We start from the raw sequence: 26,783 nt of genomic DNA, 5'->3' as shown, positions 1-26,783 counted from the left end.
GTCAGCTACAAACAGGAACAAAAATGGGGAGAGGGGATCACCTTGCCGAAGCCCGCGCGTCGGTGCAAATGAATCCAAGAGGGTTCCATTGAATTTAACTGAATATCTCACCGTGGTGACACACGTCATAATCCAGTCCACCCATCGGCAAGCAAAACCCATCTTTTGCATCATTTGCTTCAAGTATGTCCAGTCAACCCGGTCGTACGCTTTTGAGAGATCAAGTTTATATGCACAAAAACTTCTCTCCGGATCCTTTTCCTGTTGAATATGGTGGATGCATTCAAAAGCCAAAAGAGCATTGTCAGTGATCATCCGGCCTGGCCCAAAAGCACTCTGGGCTGGCGAAATAATTTCATCCAATATTGGTCTGAGTCGATTCACCAAGCATTTGCAACCACCTTGTTGGGAGAAGAAAGGTTGGTGATATAAATCTTGTAGGTGTTGCTAGCTGGGGTCTTTCTTTGCTGCTGCTTCTGTGACCGGATTTGTGTTGGCTGGCATTATTTTGATGTTTTTGTTCATCATAGTCTTGTTCTTTTTACCCCCAAAAAAGGACCTGGCAGTTGAACCGGGTCTATTTTTGGTTCAACAATGTGCTAATTCCCAGTTCATCTTTATATTTTCACCATGATGTTTCCATTATTTATCTGATAAAAAATTGCAGATATTTCGGCCGATTCCAATGACGACAGTTTCCACAGCAACAAAACAAAATGTACAAAAACTTAAAACTTACAAAAATTAAGAAATGCGCATCCAGGGAATCGAACCCTGGTCAGTACCGTGGGAGGGTACTATGATACCACTACACCAGATGCGCTCTGAAGAGAGTTTTTCTTTGGTAGATTAATTTGTATTCTAGAGCACTAAGATCTGCAAAGAAATAAAAAAAACAAAAAAAGCAGAATGGAGAAGTGGGGTATCGATCCCCATACCTCTCGCATGCTAAGCGAGCGCTCTACCATCTGAGCTACATCCCCGAAGCGTTACGAGGAGTACTTGGCGGCTGTAATCACATCAAAACGGTTTGATATTCCGCACCCGAGATAGCTCTGATCAACGAGCGTGAGCTGTTGATCTGGCCGAGTCTTGGCCGTCTGTTGCATTGCGACCCTGATGGTGTGTTTTTAAGAAATGTGGAAATCGAAGAGCATGATAGCCGCTTGATACTTACGGGGCATCGCCTCCAAGAGAGCATGATTTCACTTCCATTGTTTGAGGCGCAAGAAGAAGATGCTGTGAACCAGGAGCCTCCATTCAACACAGTGCTGCAAGATGACATGCTCCATCTTAATGATTTGGACATCCCATATGAGCCATGTCTTTTGTACTCTGTTCTTATTACTTCTAGTTAGTACTAGTAGTAGAGCTGAACACTTTGTACGGCTCATGGTTGAAGTAGTACTTCTACTATCATCATTTCGTGCTTGTCATGCTGCCTTTGAACATCATGTTAATGTATGTTCTGAACAATGGATTATCTATGCTATACATAGAACAGTTCTACTGTTCTACCCTGTTAACTTTCAGTTTGCACCGTTAAAAGCATGAAAGGCAGGGTGGTTGCAGTTTGAAATGCTAATTCCTTCACGAGAAGTTATTGCATTTCTGTTGCTGAAATGGTTAGTTTACATGCTCCCCTCTGTAATATTTTGATCTTTTATGTTGAGTGCACGCTTTGGTCCTATTGCTTTTAGCATGTACAGGGAGAGGATGGCGGGCAGGAATATACAAAGCTATGAGAGATGAGGGGGAGGTTGAGTAGAGCCTAAGAGGATAGCCAAAGGTATTAGAACCAGCTGCCACTCAGGGTGGGATGGATGCCTCTGAAATTTTTGTTGTTCCTCTCTTTCCAGATATTCCAAGCAGTAGTGGCGAAGCATTCAGTGAACAGAGTCCCTGACCAAGCAACTCGTCCAGCATGCAACTTCTGAAGCCTGTCTCCCCCACTAGGCCAGCTAACTTGGAGTTTGTCCCAACAACAGGCACTGAACTGGCAGTCAAAGAAAAGACGCTCTGCTATTTCTCTGGCAGCTCCACACAGCAGACACTTAAGATCAGTGCCTATGTTGTAGTGTCTCCCACGAAGCATGTCTCTGGGGTTCAATCTATCAGCCATTAGGAGCCAGGGGAAGACTTTAATTTTCATGGTGCACTTGGATTTCCAAATCAGTTTAAACTCTGGGTCAACCTGAACATCTCAGAAGCAGAAGTTGTAATATTTCTTGGCAGAGAAATCTCCCCAGACACAGGACCAGGCATCTATCTGATGGGGGTTCAGACCAACCGAACTGGTTAGCATCTGTAACTGTTTCTCTGGCCTGGATCGACAGTGGCAAGTGGAACAGGTGTTCGAGCGATGTGGAAGTGAGCATAGCTTGAACAGAAATGTCAGGCGAGATGGCAAAAGAAGCACGCGAACATTTTCTGAACTCGTGAACATTTGAAATCATGAACATTTAATTAATTTGTGAAGTTTTTTTAAAATTAGGAACATTTTTTTTATTTGCAAGCATTCTTTGAAATTGTGAACAATTTTTTAGAACCCGTAAACATTTTTTGAATCAAAAAACATTTTTATGAACATTTTTTGAATTAGCAAACATCTGTTTTGAATTGGTGAACTTTTTTGCAATTCATGGATTTTTCTTAAAAAGCCATGAACATTTTTTGAGTTTGTGAACATTTGTTCAATTGTACTAACTTTTTAGAATACATGAACATTTTTCCAAAATCATGAACATGGGCCGGCCCAAAATGGCGCGCTGGGGTGCACGGTACGTCTCGTCCCATCGCGCAACACACGGATATATGTTAAAACTTCACGCTGATAAACATAACATGCGGGTAAAAATAGACCAAAGAAGCCCAGGTTTGAGCACCAAAACAAGTATCAGGCATTCAGAAAATTGCCACAATGTACAATACTCTAAAAACAACATGCAATTCTTTTTAATTTTCCATGAATGTTGAGAATTTTTTTTTCAAAAAAATTGTCTTCTGAAGTAGGTCCCACAATTTCTATGTAATTTGCCATAAAGTTGGTTACAACTAAAAGTGTCGTCATGCAAAAGGAAAAATTGCCATCCTACATGATCGAGAAAAGAATCATGCTTTACCCCCCCCCCCCCCCCCCCCACCCCCCACCCCCATGGCACATCAAAGGTGTGTGGACAATTGCCATGGGGAAAAACCAAAAATTATCGCCACAGATAAAAATAGACACGATTTTGTAGCCAAAAATGCCACACATTTTTTTTATAAATTGACATGCGTTAGAAACTAATTTTTCCATAACTTAAAAACATACAAGAAAAATGAAAGATATACGTTTGAACCAAAGTTATTTAAAATTTGCCATGCGAATATTTACAAACTCTCCCAAAACCATTTATGGAAACATTTGTGTCTATTTGCCATGCAAATATTTACAAAACTCCCCAACAATTCCATCATGGCAAACTATATTTTGTAGCACAGAAATTTTCCTTTTATGTACCATGGGAAATATCTTTCTTTTGGAAAGTGGAAAATTTCCTTCGTTTGTACCATGGCAAATTTACCTAGTGGGACATTGATTTTTTTAGACCTTGGCAAATTTACTTCACGAAACACCGTAATTATTAATTTTTGACCATGACAAATTTACTTCATGGACCATGGTATTTTCTTTTTGTGTGTGATGCAAATTTTATGCATAGAGCAATGAAATTTATTTATTTTTGTAACATAGAAAATTTAATTCTTGGGCCATTGCAAAATTATTGAAGAATCCTTTCTGTATTTTCTGATTTTGTTCTCTAACACGGCAAACTTATTTTTGGCACCATTGCAATTTTATTTTTTACCATGGCGAAAAATCAATTTCAAAACCTATGCACCATAATGAAAAATTACCATCAATTTTATACGGTAAAAAATGATGGACATATAATTACACGTTAATTTGTAAGAAAGTTTTTGTAGGAACGTGGATTTATGCTTTAAAAGGATGGCAAATTTTAGGAATTTGCCATTGGACAATGAGACAAGTGTAAAATGTGTTGGGACACATGAAAATAATAAAATTGCCATAATCTAATTAGTAAATTTTAATTGGTCTAATTAGATTTTTTTTCCATAGTCTAAAGAATAAAATTGATGTACTACATAAATTGAAAATGCCATGGTATAAAATAAATAAACTACAATGGAAAGTTTTTGCAGGAATATGGATTTATGATTTGAAAGGATGGCCAATTTTAGGAATTTTCCATTGGACACATGAGACAAGTTCAATATGTGTTAGGTCTTAGGACCCATACAAATAATAAAATTGCCATAGTTTAATTTTTTATTTTTATTTTTTGCCATGGTCTAATGAAAAAAATTTGACATGGTCTAAAGAATAAAATTTATGTACTACATAAATTGAAAATGCCATTGTATAAAATAATAAAAATTGCAATGGAAAGTTCGTCACGCAAAATTAAGTTGTGGCACACGATTGCATCATTAAATACGATGTTAGATGCATATAAGAAGAAGAAAAATTGACTAAGCATGAATAACAAAGACATAATAAATTTTTTTAAAGAAAAAGAAGTATTATCTGGAGGTAGAATGAATTAAGAGAATGGTTTTACTATAAAAGAAGAAAGAAAATGAAGAAAAATCCAAAGCAAATGATGACCAAAATTTGTAACAGATTTCGTAGAACTTGCATTGTTCCACAATATGCAATAATAAGCATATAGTAGTACAACTTTAATAATTATTATGATTCAAGTAGGTCACTTACAAAATGAATTTCATAAGTTCCTAACAGGAAACTAAGTAGTGGCAGACGATTGCAACACCAAATACATGGTCCCATGGACAAAAATTGGGATAATCCAATGGCCAAAAAGCGGACTAAGCCATAATAGCAAAGACATTATAAAAAATTGAAGGCGGAATGAATTAGGGCATTGGTATTACGTTAAAATAAGAAAGAAAATGACGAAAAAACTCAAGGAATTGATGACAAATTTTACAGCAGATTTAGTAGTACTTGCACTATTTGGCAATATGTAATAACAAACATACAGTGTAACTTCAATAATTATTATGACTAAAGTAGATCACTTACAAAATAAATTATATTTTAAGTTCTAACACAAAACTAAGTTCTAGCATGATTGCAACATCAAATACAATGTCATATGCACACATATTAGAGAAAATTCGATCGTCAAATAATCAATTTAGCATGAAGAAACAAAGACATCAAAACATCAGCGTTGGAAATTAATCAATTAATAAGCATAGTTAACCGAACGGTAATTTACGTGTCTTGTTGGTGTAATCGTTGTATGCAACCACCTTGCTCGTTGACTCGTGCGTGCTTATCCTGTTTACAGCACCTTTGCAGACTCAACCTAAAGTTTGTGTTCATGCTCGAGTACCGACTTAATGCTATAAAGAAATGAAAACATTACTAAACGTTAAACCTCCTGGTCATTAAATAGATCAGCAAAGTCGAAAAACATGATCAGTCAAAGCCTTACAGAAAGAATACAGCACAAGCATCTATTAGAACTACTGCCAGTTTGACTATGCTATATATTGAATTAAAAAAAAAGAAATAACAATATATTGAATATAAAAATGAAAGAAGAATGTAGTGGCAGATGCTCTTGGATGAGGGAACGGTTTTGGGCCCCCGAGATCCATAGGAGCCATCACTATCGGGCTAGACCCAAGAGTTGGAGGACCTCGATGGCGCTATATGGTGATTGGAGAGAAGAGCTAGCAAGCAAGGAACCGGTACCGAGATGGACCAGTGGAGCAAGCCCACCGCGTCTGCACCCGAGTTATATAACCCTAGCCGTGTCGAGTATATAAGGCAGGCAAGGGAGCATACAACGGGGATCCAAGACATTCTAGATCATCCTAGAGCTAGGGTTTTCCCCTACCATCATCTTCCTCCTCTCCGCCACCAGGCAGAGAGCTTGTAACCCAAGAAATAAATCTCTCCGGTGATCCACCCGGTCGTTGACGAGCACTCGAGCAATACAACCACCAAAGGCAGGAGCATGTTCTGACCTTCTCTCGGAGGGCCCAAACCTAAGTTAAATCCATGTCTCGTTCCTTGCCATCTCGATCCGCCGCTCACACGCCCCTCTGAATAAATACGCCGCCGATCGGCGGGACTACATGTTATGAAAGACCAACTGTTGGTGCACCAGGTAGGGGCGGCACACGCGGATCTGTTGAACGAGTCGAGATGGTCCCTTTAGCCTGCCCTCAAACGGTGGCTTCTCGTCGTGTCGAGCCCCACCCCCCCCTCCCTCGGTCCCCGCCACTTTGTCTCCTCTGAAGCGGTGAGCCGAATCCTCGTTGTCCCCTTCGTCATCGGCCAGACCTTCTAGTTTGGGTGCCTCAGCTTTAGAGTCGACAGCCATGGCGAGCTATGTGCCTGCAAAGCCGAACCCTGCCACGCGGAGGCCCGAATGCTTGCCCAACAACCAACAATGAGCCCACGGAACACTGCTTCCAGGCGGCGGAGGCCTCGTAACCAGAAGGCGTCTGACAACTGAGGCAGGGCACACCCCTAAAAAAAACTGAGGCGGAGCACATGACAGCACAACTGGGCCATCCCAAGGAGGATGCTCCCTTCACGACCAAGGTCTCGACACCGCACCAACAAGTGTTGCTTCCTTCTCAAGTACCACGTCGAAGGCTTCCCCTCTACGTCTCTCGGTCCACAAGCTTGACTCGCATGTGCACTATACATCCACAAACTTCCAAAGTGTGGTAGTCGGGTATACAAACTTGGCACGTCCGCACGTGGTGGCAAAAAAGTCCCTAACCAATCAAATCACGCCATCTGGCGGCCACGTCAGACCTGTCGGCCCAGCTGGATGTGCGTGCCATCGTTGTTTGTGAATACCCCCTTCCTATTTCTTGAAGTAACTCGCAACACTTGCGTACAATTTTGTTAATAAAACTCATCAAGTCGTGGACAGTTAAGTTGCAGTCCTAATGGTTGTTTGGAGGGCTCACACATTGCAAAGCGGGCCGTGTTAAGATTTGGGCGCTGCCACTCGCTCTCTTTTTTTCTTTTGAAAGATCCAGCGTTCACTGGCTTTTCATTGATTTAGCAGAAGGAGATTACGAAGTTTTGGTCAAGTGACCAGAACCCGAGCGGCATGAGCTACTGCTGGCGGGCACTAGGTAACAGAAAAATGTGAGAAACAGAGGAGCACCTCCTCTTTCTCGATTCCTCATGGCTATATCTCACGTTTGATCCCTTGAGCCCAGCATCTGAGGAACTGAATTTACTGATGGATACGGTAGCAGAAGCCCGCTGGTGTAGATAACAGCCGGTCTTTTTACTGGAATGCTGTAATTGTGTCCTGATGTTGATACTGCATTGCCGAGATTTGGCGACTGAATAAACCAAATGCAGAAGAATTTGGATTTGTACACATGTGCAAAAACAAAACAAAACAGAAAACAAAAATTGGAGAAGCACAGAAACTATGATTCTTACGGTATTATGGGGACACAACCTGATTATTGCTCAAGGAAAGGCACACCAGGCACGGGATATGCTAAATCGAGCATACAAAGCACGCAGCCATGTTCAGAACTCGATCTCAGTGATGAGTTGAATTGTATTGCTCTCACACATCGTACTACATGGCCTCGATGGGCTTATATAGGGTACATCAGTAGAGTACAGAGAGGTGGGGTGAGAGGTTACATCGGCATGCCTAGCATGCAGGACGTGCAGGCGCACGTTGAGCGAGAGAGAGGGGCTGGCCGTTTAGCCCAGCAGCAGACCCGTTCAGGTGGTTCAGCCACCTGATGACTGGAGAGTACGCGCAGTCGAACATGATGAACTGAAAACACAAATTCATCCCCTGCTGATAGACTGAAACTTCAAGCAGAAGAACAAAACTCAAGAAGTTCCCAGCTCACTGCAAGAACCACCACAGAGATGCAGCTAGCAACGTTCAAGTAGTGGCCATTGTCAACGTTTATGAGTCTGCGAAAGAGCTGTTTATGAGTATGCAAAATAACAACAAATGGAGAAGTTCACTACTGATAAGAGCTGTTTATGAGTCTGCGAAAGTAAAACAAAGAGTGCTTTTTCAAAGTATATATTCAGATCCTGATAAGAGCTGTTTATGGAGTTATGATGGTGACATTTTGCTCTTGGCATGTGATTATTGTTGCACTGCTTTGGCTTGCAGAAAAAATCTATTTGTGCGCATTTATTTGTTTTCCCTTTTATGTGATTTTTCGCGTGTTTGGGAGATTTGGAGTTTGCAAAAGTGAAGTCAAGAATCAAGATAGTTTTTCTCTACAGAGAATTGCAGAAAAAAAACAAAGAAAGAAAAATCGAGATGTAAACAAAAGCAGAATGGAGAAGTGGGGTATCGATCCCCATACCTCTCGCATGCTAAGCGAGCGCTCTACCATCTGAGCTACATCCCCTTTTGGTTCACTGTACAAATCCTCCCAGAAGCAAGGTTCACAAAAAGACAATGTTACCCAAAGCAGGTGCAGAACTGCAAATGGACATCCATTTTCAGTGAAGACTGTTCAATTTGGATGAAATCGTGACAATGAGTAATTCCAACTTTCTCTTCTTCTCTCATTTTCGTGTCCAATTAGTTGAATTCGTCTTGTACGCGAGATATACATTTCAAACACCGGGGTTTGCCTCCCTTTCACAATAAGAAACATAGTAATCCGAAAACATACATTTTACTGACCCTGCAACATTTTCAGTGTCCGTCAATGTAACAAGAGAAGCAAAATGTCGTCGTGTGAATGTGCAGAAACTAGTATTCTTACAGCATTGTGGGATAAAACCTGAATTTTTTTTCAAGAAATATCCCAGCAAAATGCAGCAAGTCGTGTCCGGGCACATTAGCATCGCCATGTTCAGAATTCGATATCTGTCAAAAAATTCAGTTTCTGCTGTTCTAAAAATATATATTTATTCCCTGCTGATAGACTGAAACTTTAAGCAGAACAACAGAATGCCATCGTGCCTGAGGCGGCGACACTTCTGAAGAGGTGGACAGGAAGGCGACTGCTAGGGCGGCGTCTCTCTACTCTGCATCGACATCCGCATACCGCAGCGCCCTGTGGGCTGAATTAGCAGAAAATCTTGGACTGGTTTGGGTTTTCATGGGTAACAGGTGCTGCAACGAGTTTAGATAAGAATACAAAAAAGAAAAACACAAAACTCAAGGTTAAAACACAAAATGTTCAGAATTCGATCTCTGTCAAAACAGAAAATTCAGTCTCTGCTGATGAACTAAAACTCTAAGCAGAACAACAAAACTCAAGTGCTCAACTCGCTGCAAGGAGCACCACATCTGTGCTGACACCAGATGCTTCATCTAAGAAAAAAAATGCTGCTAGCAACGTTGAAGTACTGGCCATTGTCAACTCATTACAGACAAATATATGTCACTGCACCATTTTTCGAACAGTTTCAGGATTTTAGAACCGCGATGCCAGAGCAAATAGGTGCCCTACTGTCAGTTGAGGAAAGCAAGTTTAGCTAGCAGAAACACAAGAACTGCTGGGTTTTCATGAACACACATCTCAACGAAAGGAACTGGGTTCTAATGTCATCGTGTGTCAGAGGCGGCGATGCTTCTGAAGAGGTGGACAGGAAGGCGACCTGAAGGGGTCCTGGCTCTGGTTTCTCTCTACTCTGCATCGACATCCGGGTACCGCAGCACTGCGTGGGCTGAATTAGTAGAAAATTAGATGAGCAGTTAGGCATCATGGGTCACAGCCTCACAGGTACTGCAACAAGTTCAGATAATAACAAGATCAAAAAGAAAGATGACGTACTAAACTTCAAAACAATGTAGAGGATGTGCTGTGGAACAGAACCTGAATTTTGTCCACGCGTTACTCGAAACAATTACAGTAGGCTAAAAAACAGAAATATTTATCTTCTCTGTGAAGGAGCTGAACTAGGCAGACTGAACTGGTTTGGGTTTTCAAGTTCCAAAGTATTCCACTAGGTAGCTACCAGACCGGCACATATATGGTATTAAACTGATGAATTGGATCATCTGAATCAAAGCAGAGCAGAATGGAAACCAATACTCTCCATATCAAGTTTCAGTGTCTTGAGACCATTACCAAGTCTGAACTCCTAATGAACTGAAACAGATTAGCAAAAGTTTCAGTAGATTCTCATAATTTTCAGACTAGCAGAGTACTCCAGCAGAGCAGAGGCAGATTGGCAGTCAACTGAATTGAGACTCAAAATATCCGAACAACTGAAGCCACAGGAGAAGTTTATGGCTTCTCACCAGGCGAGCCGGCGTAGACGACGATGACGCGGAGGAGGTTGTGCTCGCTGCTGGGCAGGTCGACGACGAGTGGGAGAAGGCGGCCACCGCGGGCAGGGAGGCATATGACGATGTCGGGGACGCCCTCCATGCCCCACTCCATGGACAGACACACGGCCAGCTTGGTGCTGAGGCGGAGCAAGGACCTCCCAGCGAATGGGTACCAGCCTTTGGTGATGATGTCCCCGTCGGCGTTCAGCCACACGTACTCGATCGCCCGCCACGTCAACATGGCGTCGGGGAGGGGAACCTGCAGTTGGGTCGCAAAGAAGAATCATCAGATCAAAGAATCGCTCGCACCCAAGCGATCGAATGAAATTTACACGATTTGCAATCTTTGCGGTCAAATTCCGATGCATGTTAACAACATCCAAGAACCCAATTCGCGCAAGAGCAAATTCGGGAAGAATCAAGAAGCGGGCATGGGGGAGTCACCTCTGCCGGAAGTGCAGGCGGAATATGCATGGCGGGGATGGGCTCCACGACCCAGTTCATCATCATAGGGATGAACTGCGTGTCCTCCGCGCTCACCCCGTTGCCACGGTAGTGGCCGAGCACGCGAGTGGCAAGCAGACAGCCGCCGTTGACGTTGCGGAGGTGAACTCCCTCCCTGCCGCGCATCCGGAATACGCGCCAGAGAATGGAATCCATCTCCGGATGGTCGTGGTCGCGCTGCTCGACGCGGAGCCCGCGGCCGACCGGCGCCCGCGCGTCCGTAGGCGGCGCTGTAGAGGAGCACGTGCGGGCCATAATCATCCCGGTTGTGCAACTCGACCGCCCAAGCCGATTTCACTTATGCCCGGCGGTCCTGGAGGGATACGCTATCCCCGTCGTCGTCGGCGTGGAGGTACCTGCCGAGCACGGTGCTCCGCAGACGCACGTGGTGGCCGCCGACGAACTGCTCCATCGGTCGTGGGGAGGATGGGGAGAGGGAGGTGAGGGGGAGGATGGGTTCTTGGTTTGTTGGCGCTCCGCCGACCAAATTTCTATTTTTCTTCCTTAGGTTTTAGTCGGGGTTTTCACCCCCAAAACACCGGTTTGAGAAGCTGAAACATGAACAACGTTTTTCAAAAAATGTCAACATTTTATAAAATTGTTATTGGTTTTTGAATTCTGAAAAGTTTATTTTAAAAGCAAACAAAAATTGAAAAAAAGCGTGAACATTTTTCAAAATTGCAAACAAATTTCAAATTCTAAATACTTTTTTGCATTGTGAACAGGTTTCGAATTCCTTTTTTATAATTGTAAACAAAATAGGAAAACCTTGGTTCCGAACAATGTGTTTTAGTTGTGAACAAATTTTCAAAATGTGAATGAAATTTGGAAAACATGAACAATTTTTGAAACACATGAACAAAATTGACCCCCTTCGCCTCCGTGAACTATGCCGTTCGAGTTACACCGCTAGAATTTCATACACACGCAGAGAATCTTGAACAGGTATTAAGTGTCTTTGTTAATTACCATTGCCAAATCAGGGGATGTAGCTGTACGGACCTTGCATTGCAACTGTGCAAGTACATTTATGGAAGGATTTGTAAAAAGAAAGAAAAGGGGATGTAGCTCAGATGGTAGAGCGCTCGCTTAGCATGCGAGAGGTATGGGGATCGATACCCCACTTCTCCATTCTGCTTTTTCTTGTTTTTTTTTTATTTCTTTGCAGATCTGAGTGCTCTAGAATACAAATTAATCTACCAAAGAAAAACACTCGTCGGAGCGCATCTGGTGTAGTGGTATCATAGTACCCTCCCACGGTACTGACCAGGGTTCGATTCCCTGGATGCGCATTTCTTTTCTCAATTTTAATTTTTTGTAAGTTTAAGTTCTTTTATACAGTAATAAATCTAGAGGTGGTGTTGTGGAAACTGTCACCGTCTGAATCTTCATCCAGATAAAGAACTAGTACATTCACCTGGTCCATTGTTTCAGGTGAAATAAAAGGAACAAGACCAGGTTCCACTATGATGAACAAAAGCGCTAGCCAATACTAATCCAATACTAATCCTGGTCACAGAAGCAGCAGCAAAGAAAGACCCCACTTGCAACAAAGTCCGTACTTGCCAGAAAACAAAAACAATAATCTTATTGAAGTAGTGATCAAATCACTTGCTGCCATAGTAAGGATCAAAAACAAAACTATGCTGCTGAGCACCAAATCACGTGCAGCTTCCAAAATCAGCAGGACCGAAGTGTGCACTGAACATACAAGATCCAGATACGGAGTATTAAGCTACAGACGGAAGTATCTAAACTCTCCATTTCAACAGCTACAGTGACATAACTTCTCGCCAAGGAACCAGCATTTCATACTGCAACCGTGTCATTCGTGCTTTTTAACAATGCAAGCTGAAAATGATCAGGGGAGAACAGTACAACAGTTCTATGGCATAGATAATCCATTGTTTAGAACATTATATTAGCATCATGCTAAAGATAGCATAACAAGCACCAAATGGTGATAGCAGAAGAAGTGCTGCTCCGCCATACAAATTGTTAAGTTCATGTGAGATAGATGCTCCAAAGGCGCAGCAAGTGAGCAAGTAGTCCAAAACATTAAGATGGAGCACGACTTCTTATAGCACCATGAGGTATGGAGGTACAACATCTTCTCGCATCTCAAACAATGGATGTCAAATCATGCTCTCTTGGAGGCGATGCCCAGCAAGAGTCAAGTTGTACCCATACTCTTTGAATCCCACAATTTCTGTAAACACACTGTTAGAATACAACTTGTAATAGGATTAGGACTCCTACTCGGTCTTCGATCGATGACTTCCGCCTCTGTTCCGATCGGGATGATTGCATCTGGCACCGCCGCCGCCGGACCGATCGTCCCTGAATCCATCTCCTTTACCCCGCCTCCCGCGCATGGCTACGGGCCACACGTCTACGGCGCCATGCAACACGGCGCGTCGCCTGCAGGAGCCGCAGCCGGGCACTACTCTGCGTCATCTATGGGGCACTACGCAGCCGCGCCTGTGACTTCGTCCAGTACATCGTCCGCGGCTCTCTGCAACACACCTGCGGCGCCATACAGCACACCGGCAATCTACGACGGCTACCAGCCGGCTCCTCCGATCGCATTGTACTACGATGCTCCTGCTTCGCCCCCGGCTTCATCAACTGCACCACCACCGCCATCCGGATGGCGCCCATCTCCTGATCCATGGACAAGGCTAGTCCAGGCGTGGCCCATGCCCTGGTCCGCCCCTATGCCATGTGGTGCCCCGCCTGCCTATACCGGTGGCTGGTAGCCCGGTGCTCGCCCTCACACCGGCGCGTCCATCCTCGCGCCCCGACAGCCTACGGCCGCATACCACGCTGCTCCCTCCTCCGCGCCACCGATCTACAACACCAGTCCTTATGCATCCTATGGTGCTCCATCGTCCCCCTACATGCAGCAGTACAATGATGGTGTCTCTCTCTTTACGCTGATGCCGGCCCTAGTGCCGACGCCACCACACCCGCAAGCTCCCATGACTACACCGGACTCTACTTCGACTCCGAGCTGGGACCAAGCTGCTTTTCTACAAGCCATGAACAACTTTGCTGCACAAGGGAACTCAGGTACGGATTGGATTTTCGATTCTGGTGCTTCTCGTCATATGTCTGCATCGAGTAATTTGCTTTCTTCTTGCACGACTTCATCTTTTCCCTCTATTACTTTCGGTGATGGATTTTCTATTCCTATTTACTATGTCGGTCAGACTCAAATCCAATCCCCAACTAAGCCCTTGCTTCTTCATGATGTTCTTGTAGCTCCTGCCCTTATTAAAAATCTGATTTCTGTTCGCCAAATCACCACTGATAATCTTGTTTTATTGAGTTTGACCCCTTTGGTTTGTCTGTGAAAGACTACCGGACCAAGGCCGAGATCGCTCGATTTAATAGCTCCGGTGATTTATATTCTCTCCATGGTGTTCCGGCCGCTGCTCCTCCAACATCTATGGCGGCCTCTGTTGATCTGTGGCACCAATGTTTCGGCCATCCCAATAAAAATATGTTATCCACACTTCTTAGTGAATTTTCAATACCTCATAATAGAAACTCTCATAATTCTTCTATGTGTCAGTCATGTCAATTGGGCAAACATGTTCGCCTTCCCTTTAGTTCCTCTCAATCCTCTAGTACTTTTCCTTTTGAATTACTTCATTGTGATCTCTGGACATCACCAATAGAAAGTGTATCTGGTTTTAAGTATTATCTCGTGATTCTTGATGATTTTACTCATTATGTTTGAACTTTTCCTTTACGCAACAAATCCGACGTTCATAATATATTCATTAAATTTCAGCGCTATGTCTCGGTCCACTTTTTCTTCCCTATAAGATTCATCCAATGTGATAATGGTCGTGAATTTGACAACTTTAAAAATCAAAATTTCTTTCTACAATATGGAATTCTCTTGCGTTTTTCATGTCCTTATACCTCCCCTCAAAACGGCAAAGCCGAGCGTTCTCTTCGTACTCTTAATGACATCATTCGCACTCTGCTTGTTCACTCTTCTCTGCCTCCGACATTCTGGGCTGAGGCCCTCCACATGGTCACATATTTACTCAATATTCGTCCATCTAAAGTTAACCCACAAACTACTCCTTACTTCTCTTTATTTCTCTCTCATCCAAATAACTCTGACGTTCGCGTCTTCGGTTGTCTTTGTTTCCCAAACTCCTACTCCACTTCTCCTAACAAACTTTTCTCGTGCTCTATCCCGTGTGTCCATCTAGGTTTTTCCGACAAGCACAAGGGTTATCGTTGTCTAGACCTTGTTAGTGGTCGGGTTCATGTGTCTCGTCATGTAACATTCGCTGAAAATATTTTTCCCTTTTTCGAGCGTCAACAATTAGATCCCAACTCACCCACGCCGCCCACTAGTCCCTCTCGTCGCAATCATCTTCCCTTCTTTCACCCGCCGACCAGTCCAGCGAAACCAGCCGCAGTAGCGGATCCTGCCACCACCACTTCTGTCATCACCTCTGTCCCGGCAGAGGAAAACACATTACACTCTGACGCGGCAGACCTCCTGCCGCCAAAGTCTTCACCGCCATCTCCCGCGTCCGCTTCCTCCGCTGCGCCGGACGCGTCCACCACATCTTTCCCCACCCCTCCTGCTCATGCTATTCCTGTTCCAGCTCCTACTAACGATCATACCATGCGCACACGTGCCATGTCCGGGTTTCGTTTACCTGCAAAAGATCGTCTCAATCTTCATGCATCTTTATCTCCTTCCTCTCTATCCAAATCTTACAAATCCGCTCTCCTAGATCCTAATTGGGCCGCCGCTATGAAAGATGAATATGATGCCCTTCTGCAGAATAACACGTGGCAGTTAGTTCCTCGTCCTTCCAATACAAATGTCATTTCGGGCAAATGGGTTTTTCGCCATAAATTTAATTCGGATGGGAGTCTTGCACGTTATAAGGCTCGATGGGTATTCCGTGATTACTCTCAGCAACACGGCATCGATTATGATGAGACTTTCTCTCCAGTTGTCAAGCCCAGCACTATTCGCACTGTCCTTAGCATCGCCGTCTTATCTTCCTGGCCAATTCATCAACTAGATGTCAAAAATGCTTTTCTTCATGGCTGTCTTCAAGAAACAGTCTATTGTCAACAACCTTTTGGCTTCGAACATTCGTCCTATCCTAATCATGTTTGTCTTCTTCAAAAATCTCTTTATGGTCTTAAACAAGCACCACGTGCCTGGTTTCAACGCTTTTCTACTTATGCTCAAACCATCGGTTTTACCCCTTCCCGTTCTGACACTTCTCTCTTCACCTTTCATCACAACACCAACACTGCGTACCTTCTTTTATATGTTGATGATATTATCCTCACAGCTTCCTCACAACAATTTTTAGATCATATTATTTCTCTTCTTCGCCACGAATTTTCTATGACAGATTTAGGTCTTCTTCACCACTTCTTAGGTATTGTTGTTATCCGTGACTCCTCCGGTCTTTTCTTGTCTCAATGGCAGTACACTCTGGATCTTCTTTCTCGTGCTGGTATGCTTGATTGTCAAACTTCCCGTACCCCTGTTGATACAGATTCCAAACTCTCTGCCGACGGTGATCCTTCTCTTTATCGTAGTCTTACCGGTGCACTTCAGTATCTCACTCTCACTCGTCCTGAAATTTCTTTGCTGTTCAACAAGCTTGTTTATACATGCATGATCCTCGTATTCCACACTACAATCATGTCAAACGTATTCTTCGATATCTCAAAGGCACACTAGACTTAGGTCTTCATATCAACAAATCCTCTCCCACCTCCTTGATAGCTTACTCTGATACAGAATGGGCTGGTTGTCCAGATACTCGTAGGTCCACATCCGGATTTTGTGTTTATCTTGGTAAAAATTTGGTTTCTTGGTCTTCAAAAAGGCAGGTTACGGTCTCCCGCTCATATGCTGAAGCTGAGTACCGCGTTGTGGCTCATGCGGTTGCTGATACGGTTTGGTTGCGCCAATTGCTGTCGGAGCTACACCGTTCTATTGAGCAAGCTACCAGTGTTTACTGTGATAATATTTCAGTTGTCTACATGTCAGGGAATCCGGTTCAACACCGTCGAACCAAGCATATTGAGATCGACATTCATTTTGTTCGAGAGAAGGTGGCTCTTTGTCAAGTTCGTGTTCTCCATGTGCCTACTTCTGCTCAGTTCGCTGATATCTTTACTAAAGGTCTGGCGACTACTCCGTTTCAAGACATTCGCTTCAGTCTCAACGTCGTCGAGCCTACCGTTGACACTGCGGGGGGATGTTAGAATACAACTTGTAATAGGATTAGGACTCCTACTCGGTTTGTAACAGGGCTAGGTTAGGTGCGGCTTGGCTCTTATATATACTTCTTGTATCGGCACAATATTGCATCAACAATTATTCAATACAATTCTACACACACCATCAATGCACAATGCAACAAGTGATGATCCTTCTCAATTAACAGCTCATGCTCATTGATCACAGCCAGACTAAGGTAATACCCCATCCCCGAATTAATCGGTGGTGATGCCTCCGTCTCTAACAAGGTAATCTGGTATTGAAAGCCTCATGTCTCGACATCATAGTCCTGCAATACCAAAACATCTAAAGTGATGTAGTTAAGGATGGCGTGGCGGGAAGGAAGGGCAGTGCCCACATCCAACAATGACCCCAGATCGCCCAACTGTCCTGGACAGCTCGTCTTTCGGGATGTCTCGACTACGGTGTCAAATACCAATATGTTGAGGTTCGTTGCCCAATGCACGCTCCCATATGGTGGACTGGTAGATAGTGAGACGACCAGGTAGTGGTGAAGTCTTCTTCTGAAACTATCCGTCATTTAATGCATCTTGGCTGGTCCGATACAACCGTGAGCGCGAAGTAATCAGGCAAATCAACTGTGATGTCACTCCTGGTGGTTATCGAGTATGATACCTAGAGCACCCGATGTTCTCCAGATGTGTGGTGCCGGTAGAACCCGACTATGTTGACGCCGCTCATGCCTGGCCATCGTACAGGATGTGGCAGGGACACACATTTGCATGTGGTTGGGTTGCATATGTTTTTTTTCTCGAATATGCACACCATGTGTATCATATATTATAGATAGAAAATGGGATAGAGCCAAGTCCACCGTGGGTGTTACAACAAACTTTGACACCCACACACCACCGTTTACCACGACAACAGATTACTCGCGGCTAACCCACCTACCTATAGCTACCAAAAGAGGTTGAATGTCTCCTTTGAGGAGACCGGCCTGCTTCCACGCCATGCACTCCTTGTCATACTGCTCTAGTAGAGACCCAACCACCGGTGTCTCGCCATCAAACACAATGGTGTTCCTGTGTTTCCAAAGTAGCCAAAATCCCAAAACCAGCAACCCTCTGAGATCTTTCGGGTTCCAACCGTGATTGATTTGTCAAGACTCCAATCCGTCATCGTGGCATCCACATCTGGAGTCCGATGAGGCACTCCCAATGCCACGCAATCATCGACCAAAACGTCCGCAAGAAGACACACCCGGGCATTAGAGGGTTCATTGATTAATCATGTTGCGTGCATGGTGGGCATGTATCCTGGTGTGGTAAACCCCTCCGCGCTCGAAGGTCGGACGTCCAACAGCGATTCTTAATCGCCAGCCACGTGTAAAATCTGCATTGAAGGGGTGCTTTAGACTTCTAGGTGAAGTCAACCATAGGGGTGATCTCTCGTCCCGCAAACTTGGCCGCGTAAGTCGATCTAACCGAGAAATGGCCATCCCCTCCCAGGACCTTCTCACCGCATCCATAGCATCCTCGTGAAGTTGAGCATCAGAGATCCGTGGCCACAACCTAAGATACTCATCCAGTGCACCGGCATCCATGTCTAAGCCAATGTCATTGGCCCACACATTGCTCGACGGAGCCTCTTGAACAATCCTTTATGCCTGTTCCCGTGGCGGAATCCTAGGTTGTAGGGTCGCCGCCAGCTCCTTCACGCATAGCCCACCTAGTCACCGATCTTCCGAAAACAAAGTGCCCTCTCCGTTGCCAATAACACTCCTCGTGGCTGCTTGGAATAGCGCCATCGATTCCTTTGGCACCATAATAGAGAATTCCGTCCACGGTCTCGACATATCTGAGCTGTGCAACCATGGCCAACGATCTTGCATAGCGATATTGAGCCACCGTATGTCTGGGATACCTAGGCCACCTGCCCATTTGGGCATGCAAACGGTGCTCACAGTTGCCTCCGTGGGCCTCGGTCTTACCGCACCACAAGAAGCCACGAAGTATCTTGTTCAAATCAGCCACTGTCCGCGGTGGCAAAGAAAGAGGTAGATGCCCTCTCCATGTTTGACGATGGGAAGCAAGGCCTGACGGCAAATGGTGGTCGAGGATGAACACGTCAGTGGAAGTACAGCTGCGCCACGACTTGCAGACGACGCTGCAGCGAAGTACGTTTCTAGACGGTAGCCGGATGTGGATCTCGCCAACGACGAGCCACTTGGGTAGGCCGTTGAGCACAGCCGCGCCGCTGCTGTTCGGCATGCTGATAATTAGAAAAGAAAAGGCAAACATTAGTAATGTACAGCGGACGTTAACATATTCACGTCTCGCTAAAGGACGTGAGAGGATAAAAAAATATCAGAGATAAAACTTACCATCAACTTGGACACTTAGTAATTCTCCGGTGCTAATTGTTCAATCTGGAAAAAGAACTGCAGATACACCACCATGCACCATCATACATTTCTGAACGATTGATCGATGTTCATCTTTATATGTGCTTCACCAAATTAAATATCACTGAAAATCACTGAAATTGATGTTTTTTCTGTTGAGGGAATCACTGAAATTGATGTTGGTTATGAAAATGGAACCAATACACAGGCTTCAAACCAAAACAATCTAACGGCAGTGCCTTCCAGCAAACCATAACATGCTGATCAAGATAGCACGAAATCCTAGACCCAAAAGCAGCAAGCAGGAAAGAAAAGACCCCGGCAAAGCTTCCAGGATATCACCAAAAGCATTTTCCCCCAACAGGTGAAAGTCAACTAATAATGGTTCATAACAAAAAGAAAATGACAATGCATGTACTGGATTAACAATCAAACACAAAACCATGGATGGGTCTGCACAGCATGAGCGCGGATGCAGCTTTGATGCGTTTGGTGGCCTGAATGGACAGTTTTACCTGCACCACGGATCCTCAAGGCACCACTATCAATAGCCTTCCAGCAGACTACAAGATGATGATTACGAAGACATATCTTGTAACTTATGCCTTTCAAAAGAAAGGAAACCCTGGACACAAAAGCAACAGCAAAGCTCCTTTCTCCGAATGGTTAGTCAATGAAAGAAAGTACTTGTCGGTTTCTTTTTAACAATAGCTGTATTGAAGCAGCAATCAGACACAAAACAGTAGTGGTGAACAAATTACTTATTGCTGTAGTAACAATCAGAGACAAAACCATGGTGAGCACAAAATCACAGCCAGCTTCTCAAATATACCTGAAAAAGGACATCTCTACACAAAGTGTCACGCGACCAGATATGTGTGGACTGAACATGAAACATCAAAAAATTAAGCTACAGAAAGGAATAACTATAGTTTCCAATTCAACAACAAAAATGCCATAACATCTCATGGAGGAATCGGCCATTCCAAACTGCAACCACGCCATTCGTTGTTTTTAACATTGCAAGCTGAAAGTAAACATGGGAGGGGAGAACAGTAAACGATTCTGTAGATACTCCATTGTTTAGAAGTTACAAGTTACAACATCAAAGTACTGAATGGTAAGAATACAAGCATGGCCCATATGGGACAGATACTCTAAGGGCACCGCAAACAACTAGTCCAAAGCATTAACATGGAGCATGGCATCTTTATAACACAATGGAGAATGGAGGCTCCTGGTTCACAGCTTCTTCTTCTTGCGTCTCAAACAATGGAAGTGAAATCATGCTCTCTTGGAGGCAATGCCGAGTAAGTGTCCAGCACGATAAACGCTCTTCGCTTTCCACATTACCTAAAAACACACCATCAATGTCACAATGCAATAGATGGTGAATATGCCTCTGGATCAACAGCTCACGCTCATTGATCAGAGCCATCCTAGGGATAGATTGGAACATCCAATTAATCGGTGGTGATGCCTCCATCCCTAACAGGTCAATCCGGTAGTGAAAGCCCCAGGTCCCGGCATCATAGTCCTGCAACACCCAAACATCTAATGTAGCGCAGTCAGGGGCGACGTGGCACAAAGCAAGGGCCTCGCCCATATCCAACAATGACACCATATCGCCCAACTGTGTTGGGCGGCTCATCTGCCGGAATGTCTCGGCTACGGTGTCAAATACTACTATGTTGAGGCCCATTAGCCAGTGCAGGCTACCACGATGGTGGACTGGCGGACAATCGGTAGACCGGGTAGCAGGAAAATACTTTTGTTTTGAAACAGTCGGCCATTGGATGCATCTTGGCTGGCTCGATCCCACCGCAAGGATAAAGTAATCAGGCAACTGAAATGTCTCGTAAATCCTAATGGGTTTCGTGTATGACACCCAGAGTATCCGGTGTTCTCCAGATGTGGGGTGCCGGTAGAAGCCGACTACGTCGATGAAACTGAAGCGTGGCCGTAGTGGAGGACGTGGCAGGGAAGCACACTTGAGGGTGGCTGGATTGCAGATGAAGAAATTGGCTTGCTGCGACACGATGAGGAGGCCATCACAGGCGGCTTGGAGTTGGAATTTTGTAAAGGAGCCATCATACCGGATGACAGGCCGTATCTTTAGATCATTGGAGCCTCCGACGACGCGGCAGATGCCTAATTTGTGTTGGATGATGGGGAGCGAGGGCTGGCGACGGTGGTGTCCGAGGATGAACGCGTCGGTGGATGTGCCGCTGCGCCACGACTTGCGAACGGCACGGCAGCGGAGTACGTCCTTGGGCGGCAAGCGGACAAGGATCTCGTCGACGACGAGCCACTCGGGCAGGTCGTCGAAGGCGGTCACGCCGCTGCTGCCCGGCATGCTGATTGCTCGCTGACAGGAAAAAAACAAGAAGAATCAAACATTAGTACAGCTAGCGCTCGAAAAAGAAGAAAAGGGATCTGCTAAGAAATCACTCCGGGTGGTATTTTGTGTTATGTTCCTCTGTGACAAAGATCGTCGGTGCTGTTCCCCCCTATCTTTGCACTAACAAATTGTTGCGCCCTTGACGCTATGAAAAATGTGAACTGTACTATTTGCATTCATGTTGTACACGCCTCTACTCCTAACATTTACACGTATTTAAAATGTACGTACGTAAAAGATAGTAGTATAACCATTTTCATTGTACAATCTACACAAACCTAATATGGAAAATTCGCTAAAAATATGAAAAAGCACCATCCTGATGAGCTCAAAGCTCAGCAGTAGAAGGTGCGGTGGGGAACCAAAAAAAAAACGCTCCAGTGATTCCGGAGAAAAACGCAGATGGGGCGACGGATTTGGCGCAAGAAGAAACAACTGCTCCGGTGATCTACTGATGTATCGGCTTAAACCAAAGGAGAGAATGGGCGGAAAGAGCAGATGGGATTTACTCTGGAGCGGGCTCTGGCGGCGATTTCCGGCGGCGTCGCGACGGTGCTCTGTTCACGGCGGCGGCGGCGGCTCTTGACGGGAAGACACGGACGATCTGGGTAGGGCGGAGAAATTAGACCAGCAATTAATAGAAACCCTTCCTCTGCACGGGAGGATAGAGTCACCACACAGTCACGGCCAAAAGCTTCCCGGGGAAGAAGGCACTGATCGAGCGGGCGGTTTTGGGAGTGGAAATCCCGAGGAAAAATGGCGGCGAGAGTGGAGTCTTCTTGACGACGCTAGCGTAGTCCATGTACGTACGTGATATGGGGGATACATCCGATATGCCAATTTTCTAAAAACTAGGATACGGGTTATGTTTATATATACCTAAATGCTAGAAAGTGCAGCTGCGCTTTCTTGTCATGGCGAGCGCACGCGCTACAGATAAATTAACATACACGTCGTCCACCTTCATATGAAAAGAGTCAGCGTGGGTATGATGCAAGTGACTATTAACAAACCAGATGGTGGCAGTGTGCAGGGAATTCGCCGTGTGCATGTGGATAGACATCACTTGTGTGCATGCATGTGCTAAAGTAACACATTTATTCCATTTCAATTTGTTTCAAAAAGCTACAACTTTTTAACCGGGTGTCAGAATGAAGAACCGTTTTTACCGTTGGGTTCCTTGCAATGAGATTTTCAAAACTAGATCTCATATGGATATGTTTTGATGATTTTTTTTTAAAAGCAACTTTTATGCTAGATGAGGCAACTTTAGTGATAAACAAAAGCAACTTTTATGCTAGAAGAGACAACTTTAGTGATAAACAAAAGCAACTTTGATACTAGATGAATTGCACTGTGTGTATCAGTGAATTCGCATATTAGCATCATAATTAGTTGGGTATTATAGTGAAATAGGTAGTTATCATGATTTCTAAGTTGCATACATAGAAAACTAAGTCGTCGATAGTTTAGTTGTCTACCATACTATGAAAGTTTTTTTATCATAGAGTGAAAAGTTGTCTAACATGGATTTTAAGTTGTCTACCTTATAAACCAAGTTGCCAACATCACTACGAAGTAGTGATCCTCAATTGTATACAATACTATGAAGTTGTCCATCAAAGGACCTAAGTTGCCAACAATATCGCAAAGTTTTTGTGGGATCTAAGTTATCTATCATGAATTTCAAATTTCAAAACCATGTGGGGATGGATGGTATGAGACCCTTGTGCTTCTCCTTTCGGGGGGAGTATGCCCGCCAACGCCACTAAGCGTGCGGGTGTTGGCTAGCCAGGTCGCAACGAACTCTTCATAACTAAACCGCACATGGATAGGTTTCGATGATTTTTTAAAGCAACTTTAATACTAGATGAGGCAACTTTAGCACTAAACAAAAGCAACTTCACACTATTAAAAGTAACTAATTAAGCAACAATAAACAACTAACCAGTAATAGTGACAATTTCAAAATAGAGATAACATCATATCACCATCATAAACAATTTCAAAACTAGGCAACTTCACTATATTTTGTGTCCTAGTTAATTTTTTCTAACATTCTCCTAACTTCCTCACCGATACTTCTAAGTTGTCTATTGTTCATACTCATATGTCGTTATTTCTAAATTGCCTATAATACTATAAGGTCATCTATCATTGATGCCATGTTGTCTGCTACTACTAATTATGACATGCAATTTTTCTGAAAGCAGTGTTATGGTAGGAAACTTGATGGTGAATCTGGGTAACTTCAGAGTGATTCTAAGCAACTTAGAAATACATTGATAAGCAACTTCACAATATTGTAGGCAACTATTTTTTTGTTTTGCAAATTTAGCCAACTAAGAAGCAACCATAAGCAGCTAATTACCAAATAGCAGACAACTGGGCATCAATGGTAATCAATTTATAGATTTATAGGCAACTAAGCATCAACCGTAGGCAACTAACCATCAACAATAGGGAACTGAGCAAATAATGGTAGCAAAATTCACAGATACACATAGTGCAATGAAGTTGCTTCTATATGGCACTAAAGGTGCCTCATGTTTTGTGTGATGTTTCTCATTTTTACGCAAACCAAGCTAATTGGCAGTCCTATTAGGCCAATAAGAAGAAGTTGCTTCCCTATGGCACTAAAGATGCTCCATTGCATCCAAAGTTGCTCACAAAAAAATTCGATGAAACCTATCCATATGGGATCTACTTTTGAAGAACTCGTCATGAGAAACCCAACGGTGAAAATAGATTTGAATTCTGATAACCGAATCAAAAGTTATGGCTTTTAAAAAAATTGAACCCCAAATAAATGCACATGACAAAGATCTTGGATGATTTTCCTTTTAGATCTCTGTTTGTTACAGGGTCACGTGGTCACGCAGGAGATCAGGGAATTTCCTTCCTAAAAAGGGAGATGTGCTCGACCAAACGAACGAGCGCCCGACCGCTCCCTAGCCACGTCCTTATATATAAGGTGTGGTTAGGTCTCAGTCGACTGAGACTGTGACATATAGTATAAGAAGAAAAAAGAAAACAACTAAAAAATATACCGATTTCCATGCAAGATCAAAGGAGCATAGCATCGACTGGGACATAACAAAGTCTTAGTCGACTAAGACTTAGCAAAACTGTTATATATATTATAATTATTAAAAAAAAGAAAAAAAAGAAGCTTCCATGGCAAAGCATGCCTCAATAGGATTACCCTTTTTTCTTGCATTTGGTCCACTTCCATCAGTTGGCAGTGAGATTTTTATAGGTTTGCTGCCGTCAATCAGTGCATCAGCTCTCTCTTGCTCATCTTTCAACTGAATGAAAACATCGATAGTTATCTTTTGACATGAACTCATGCCCATGTTGGGAATCTTCAAAAGGTGTGCCTTTACTCTCGAGGGGATTTCACTCGCACGAAGGGTTTCACGTATCCAAACCGCATTGCAACAGTATCCCAGGAGTATCAAACATTATTTACTTTTTAAAATTTAAAAAATCAAAGGATACATACGAGATACATATCGGGCTGTATCAAGGCAGTATTCGGCTGGATACACACGCTTTCTGAAGTATCCGTGCAACATAGACGGTGGCGGTGGTGGTGGGAAACATAGAGTGTCATACCAACTTCCACGTACATGCATGCTCTCATTTAAAAAAACAATTTTAAATGTTTTAACTTTTTTTTGAAAAAGATTGAATGTTCACAAGGAATATATCTTTTTCTAAAATTTTCTTGTTCAAATTCGAAATGCACACTGAGAAGAAAAAAAAGACAAATACAAATGTGAATAGCATCAATTTTGTTTTTGTCTTTTTGTGACTCTATTCGTGCTAGATTTATCTTTTTTTGTTTCTCAATGTGTACTTCTGAATTTGGATCTGATTTTTGTAGGGGTTGTAGATACATACCTCATGAACATTCACCAAAAAAAAAGAAATTATGATTTTTTTTAGGGGTATGATTTCAGAATTAAAAATATACAGGAAAAAACATGATTCATACGGCATGGAGTTCCCATGGAAGTTGTTCCATTGCAACTAATTGGAACATGACCAATAATAAGATTTTCGGCTATGGTGAACGAGGTATCCTTGAGTCTCCGGTCTAGGCGACGGTGTTGCCTGCGGCGGCAATAGCGTATTTTCTCACCGAACATTACCAATGGTGAGGTTATAGTTTGCAGGATTTGTTGGCACGAGGGAGGTTGTGGCGGTTTCTCTTTGTAGTTTGGTTCTACGACCTAATCTCAAAACAGGCTTTCGCTCCACTTTATATATAAAGCAACAACCAAATAGAGTACAAGGCCAAACGATGCAAAGAGATGGGGTGGCCCTCATACAATCTCGATCCCAGGATAATCGGAACACATAGCATGCGACTACGCTACCGAAAAAGATTACTGGGGAACTGAGTACAACACCACAAGGAGCCCTATAGCGCCTAAACTCCACGACAACGCCCTCACGAGGGGAAACGGCGCTATGCGTCGTCGTTGCCAAGTCCACATTAGTCATAGGTTTTCACTCGGAACCCGGACACGAAGAGGAACACCATGACGACGTCTTCAAGAAGATAACGACGCCCGCAAGCGTCAGTGTGGCCTCCGGAGCTAGCATGAGGCGTGTAAGAAATACTGAAGGTTTGATTCATGGATATGTGGCTCTTCCGCAATGACAACTTCTTCTCGAGGGTGCCGCTCCTATAGGATTGTGGATTTTATGACTTCTGTCTGCACTCAACGACGACGGGCTGGTTGACTTCTGCATTGGAGCGGTGGGCGGTGTTGTGCGATTGGCCTATTCAAGGGGATGAAGACGATGGTCCCCAAGGGCTTCAATGTCATTTCTCTATTTTCTAGTGGTGTTTGCACTATT

The 26,783-nt window shown here is 43.8% G+C and overlaps 1 protein-coding gene and 5 non-coding genes across 6 annotated transcripts; 2 read left to right on the top strand and 4 right to left on the bottom strand.

Annotated features, from left to right (window-relative positions):
- Positions 1 to 752: 752 nt before the first annotated feature.
- Positions 753 to 823, bottom strand: TRNAG-CCC (transfer RNA glycine (anticodon CCC)). The gene has a single exon. It is a non-coding gene; the product is annotated as a tRNA-Gly (tRNA).
- An 87-nt stretch (positions 824 to 910) lies between these two features.
- Positions 911 to 983, bottom strand: TRNAA-AGC (transfer RNA alanine (anticodon AGC)). Its single transcript has one exon. It is a non-coding gene; the product is annotated as a tRNA-Ala (tRNA).
- A 7,413-nt stretch (positions 984 to 8,396) lies between these two features.
- On the bottom strand, positions 8,397 to 8,469 carry TRNAA-AGC (transfer RNA alanine (anticodon AGC)). The gene has a single exon. It is a non-coding gene; the product is annotated as a tRNA-Ala (tRNA).
- A 3,442-nt stretch (positions 8,470 to 11,911) lies between these two features.
- Positions 11,912 to 11,984, top strand: TRNAA-AGC (transfer RNA alanine (anticodon AGC)). The gene has a single exon. It is a non-coding gene; the product is annotated as a tRNA-Ala (tRNA).
- Positions 11,985 to 12,074: 90 nt separating this feature from the next.
- Positions 12,075 to 12,145, top strand: TRNAG-CCC (transfer RNA glycine (anticodon CCC)). Its single transcript has one exon. It is a non-coding gene; the product is annotated as a tRNA-Gly (tRNA).
- Positions 12,146 to 20,486: 8,341 nt separating this feature from the next.
- On the bottom strand, positions 20,487 to 25,267 carry LOC120968918 (F-box protein At5g49610-like). The gene is made up of 3 exons (XM_045231227.2): positions 25,117 to 25,267; positions 22,421 to 22,563; positions 20,487 to 21,878 (listed from the first exon to the last, which is right to left on the bottom strand). Exons 1-3 carry the CDS (start codon positions 25,265 to 25,267, stop codon positions 20,721 to 20,723), a joined length of 1,452 nt encoding a protein of 483 aa, XP_045087162.2. The 3' UTR covers positions 20,487 to 20,720.
- Positions 25,268 to 26,783: the final 1,516 nt, after the last annotated feature.

The sequence above is a fragment of the Aegilops tauschii genome, chromosome 7 (genome assembly GCF_002575655.3).
Source record: "Aegilops tauschii subsp. strangulata cultivar AL8/78 chromosome 7, Aet v6.0, whole genome shotgun sequence".
Classification (NCBI taxonomy): domain Eukaryota; kingdom Viridiplantae; phylum Streptophyta; class Magnoliopsida; order Poales; family Poaceae; genus Aegilops; species Aegilops tauschii.
This window is presented reverse-complemented; position numbering and strand designations above follow the sequence as displayed.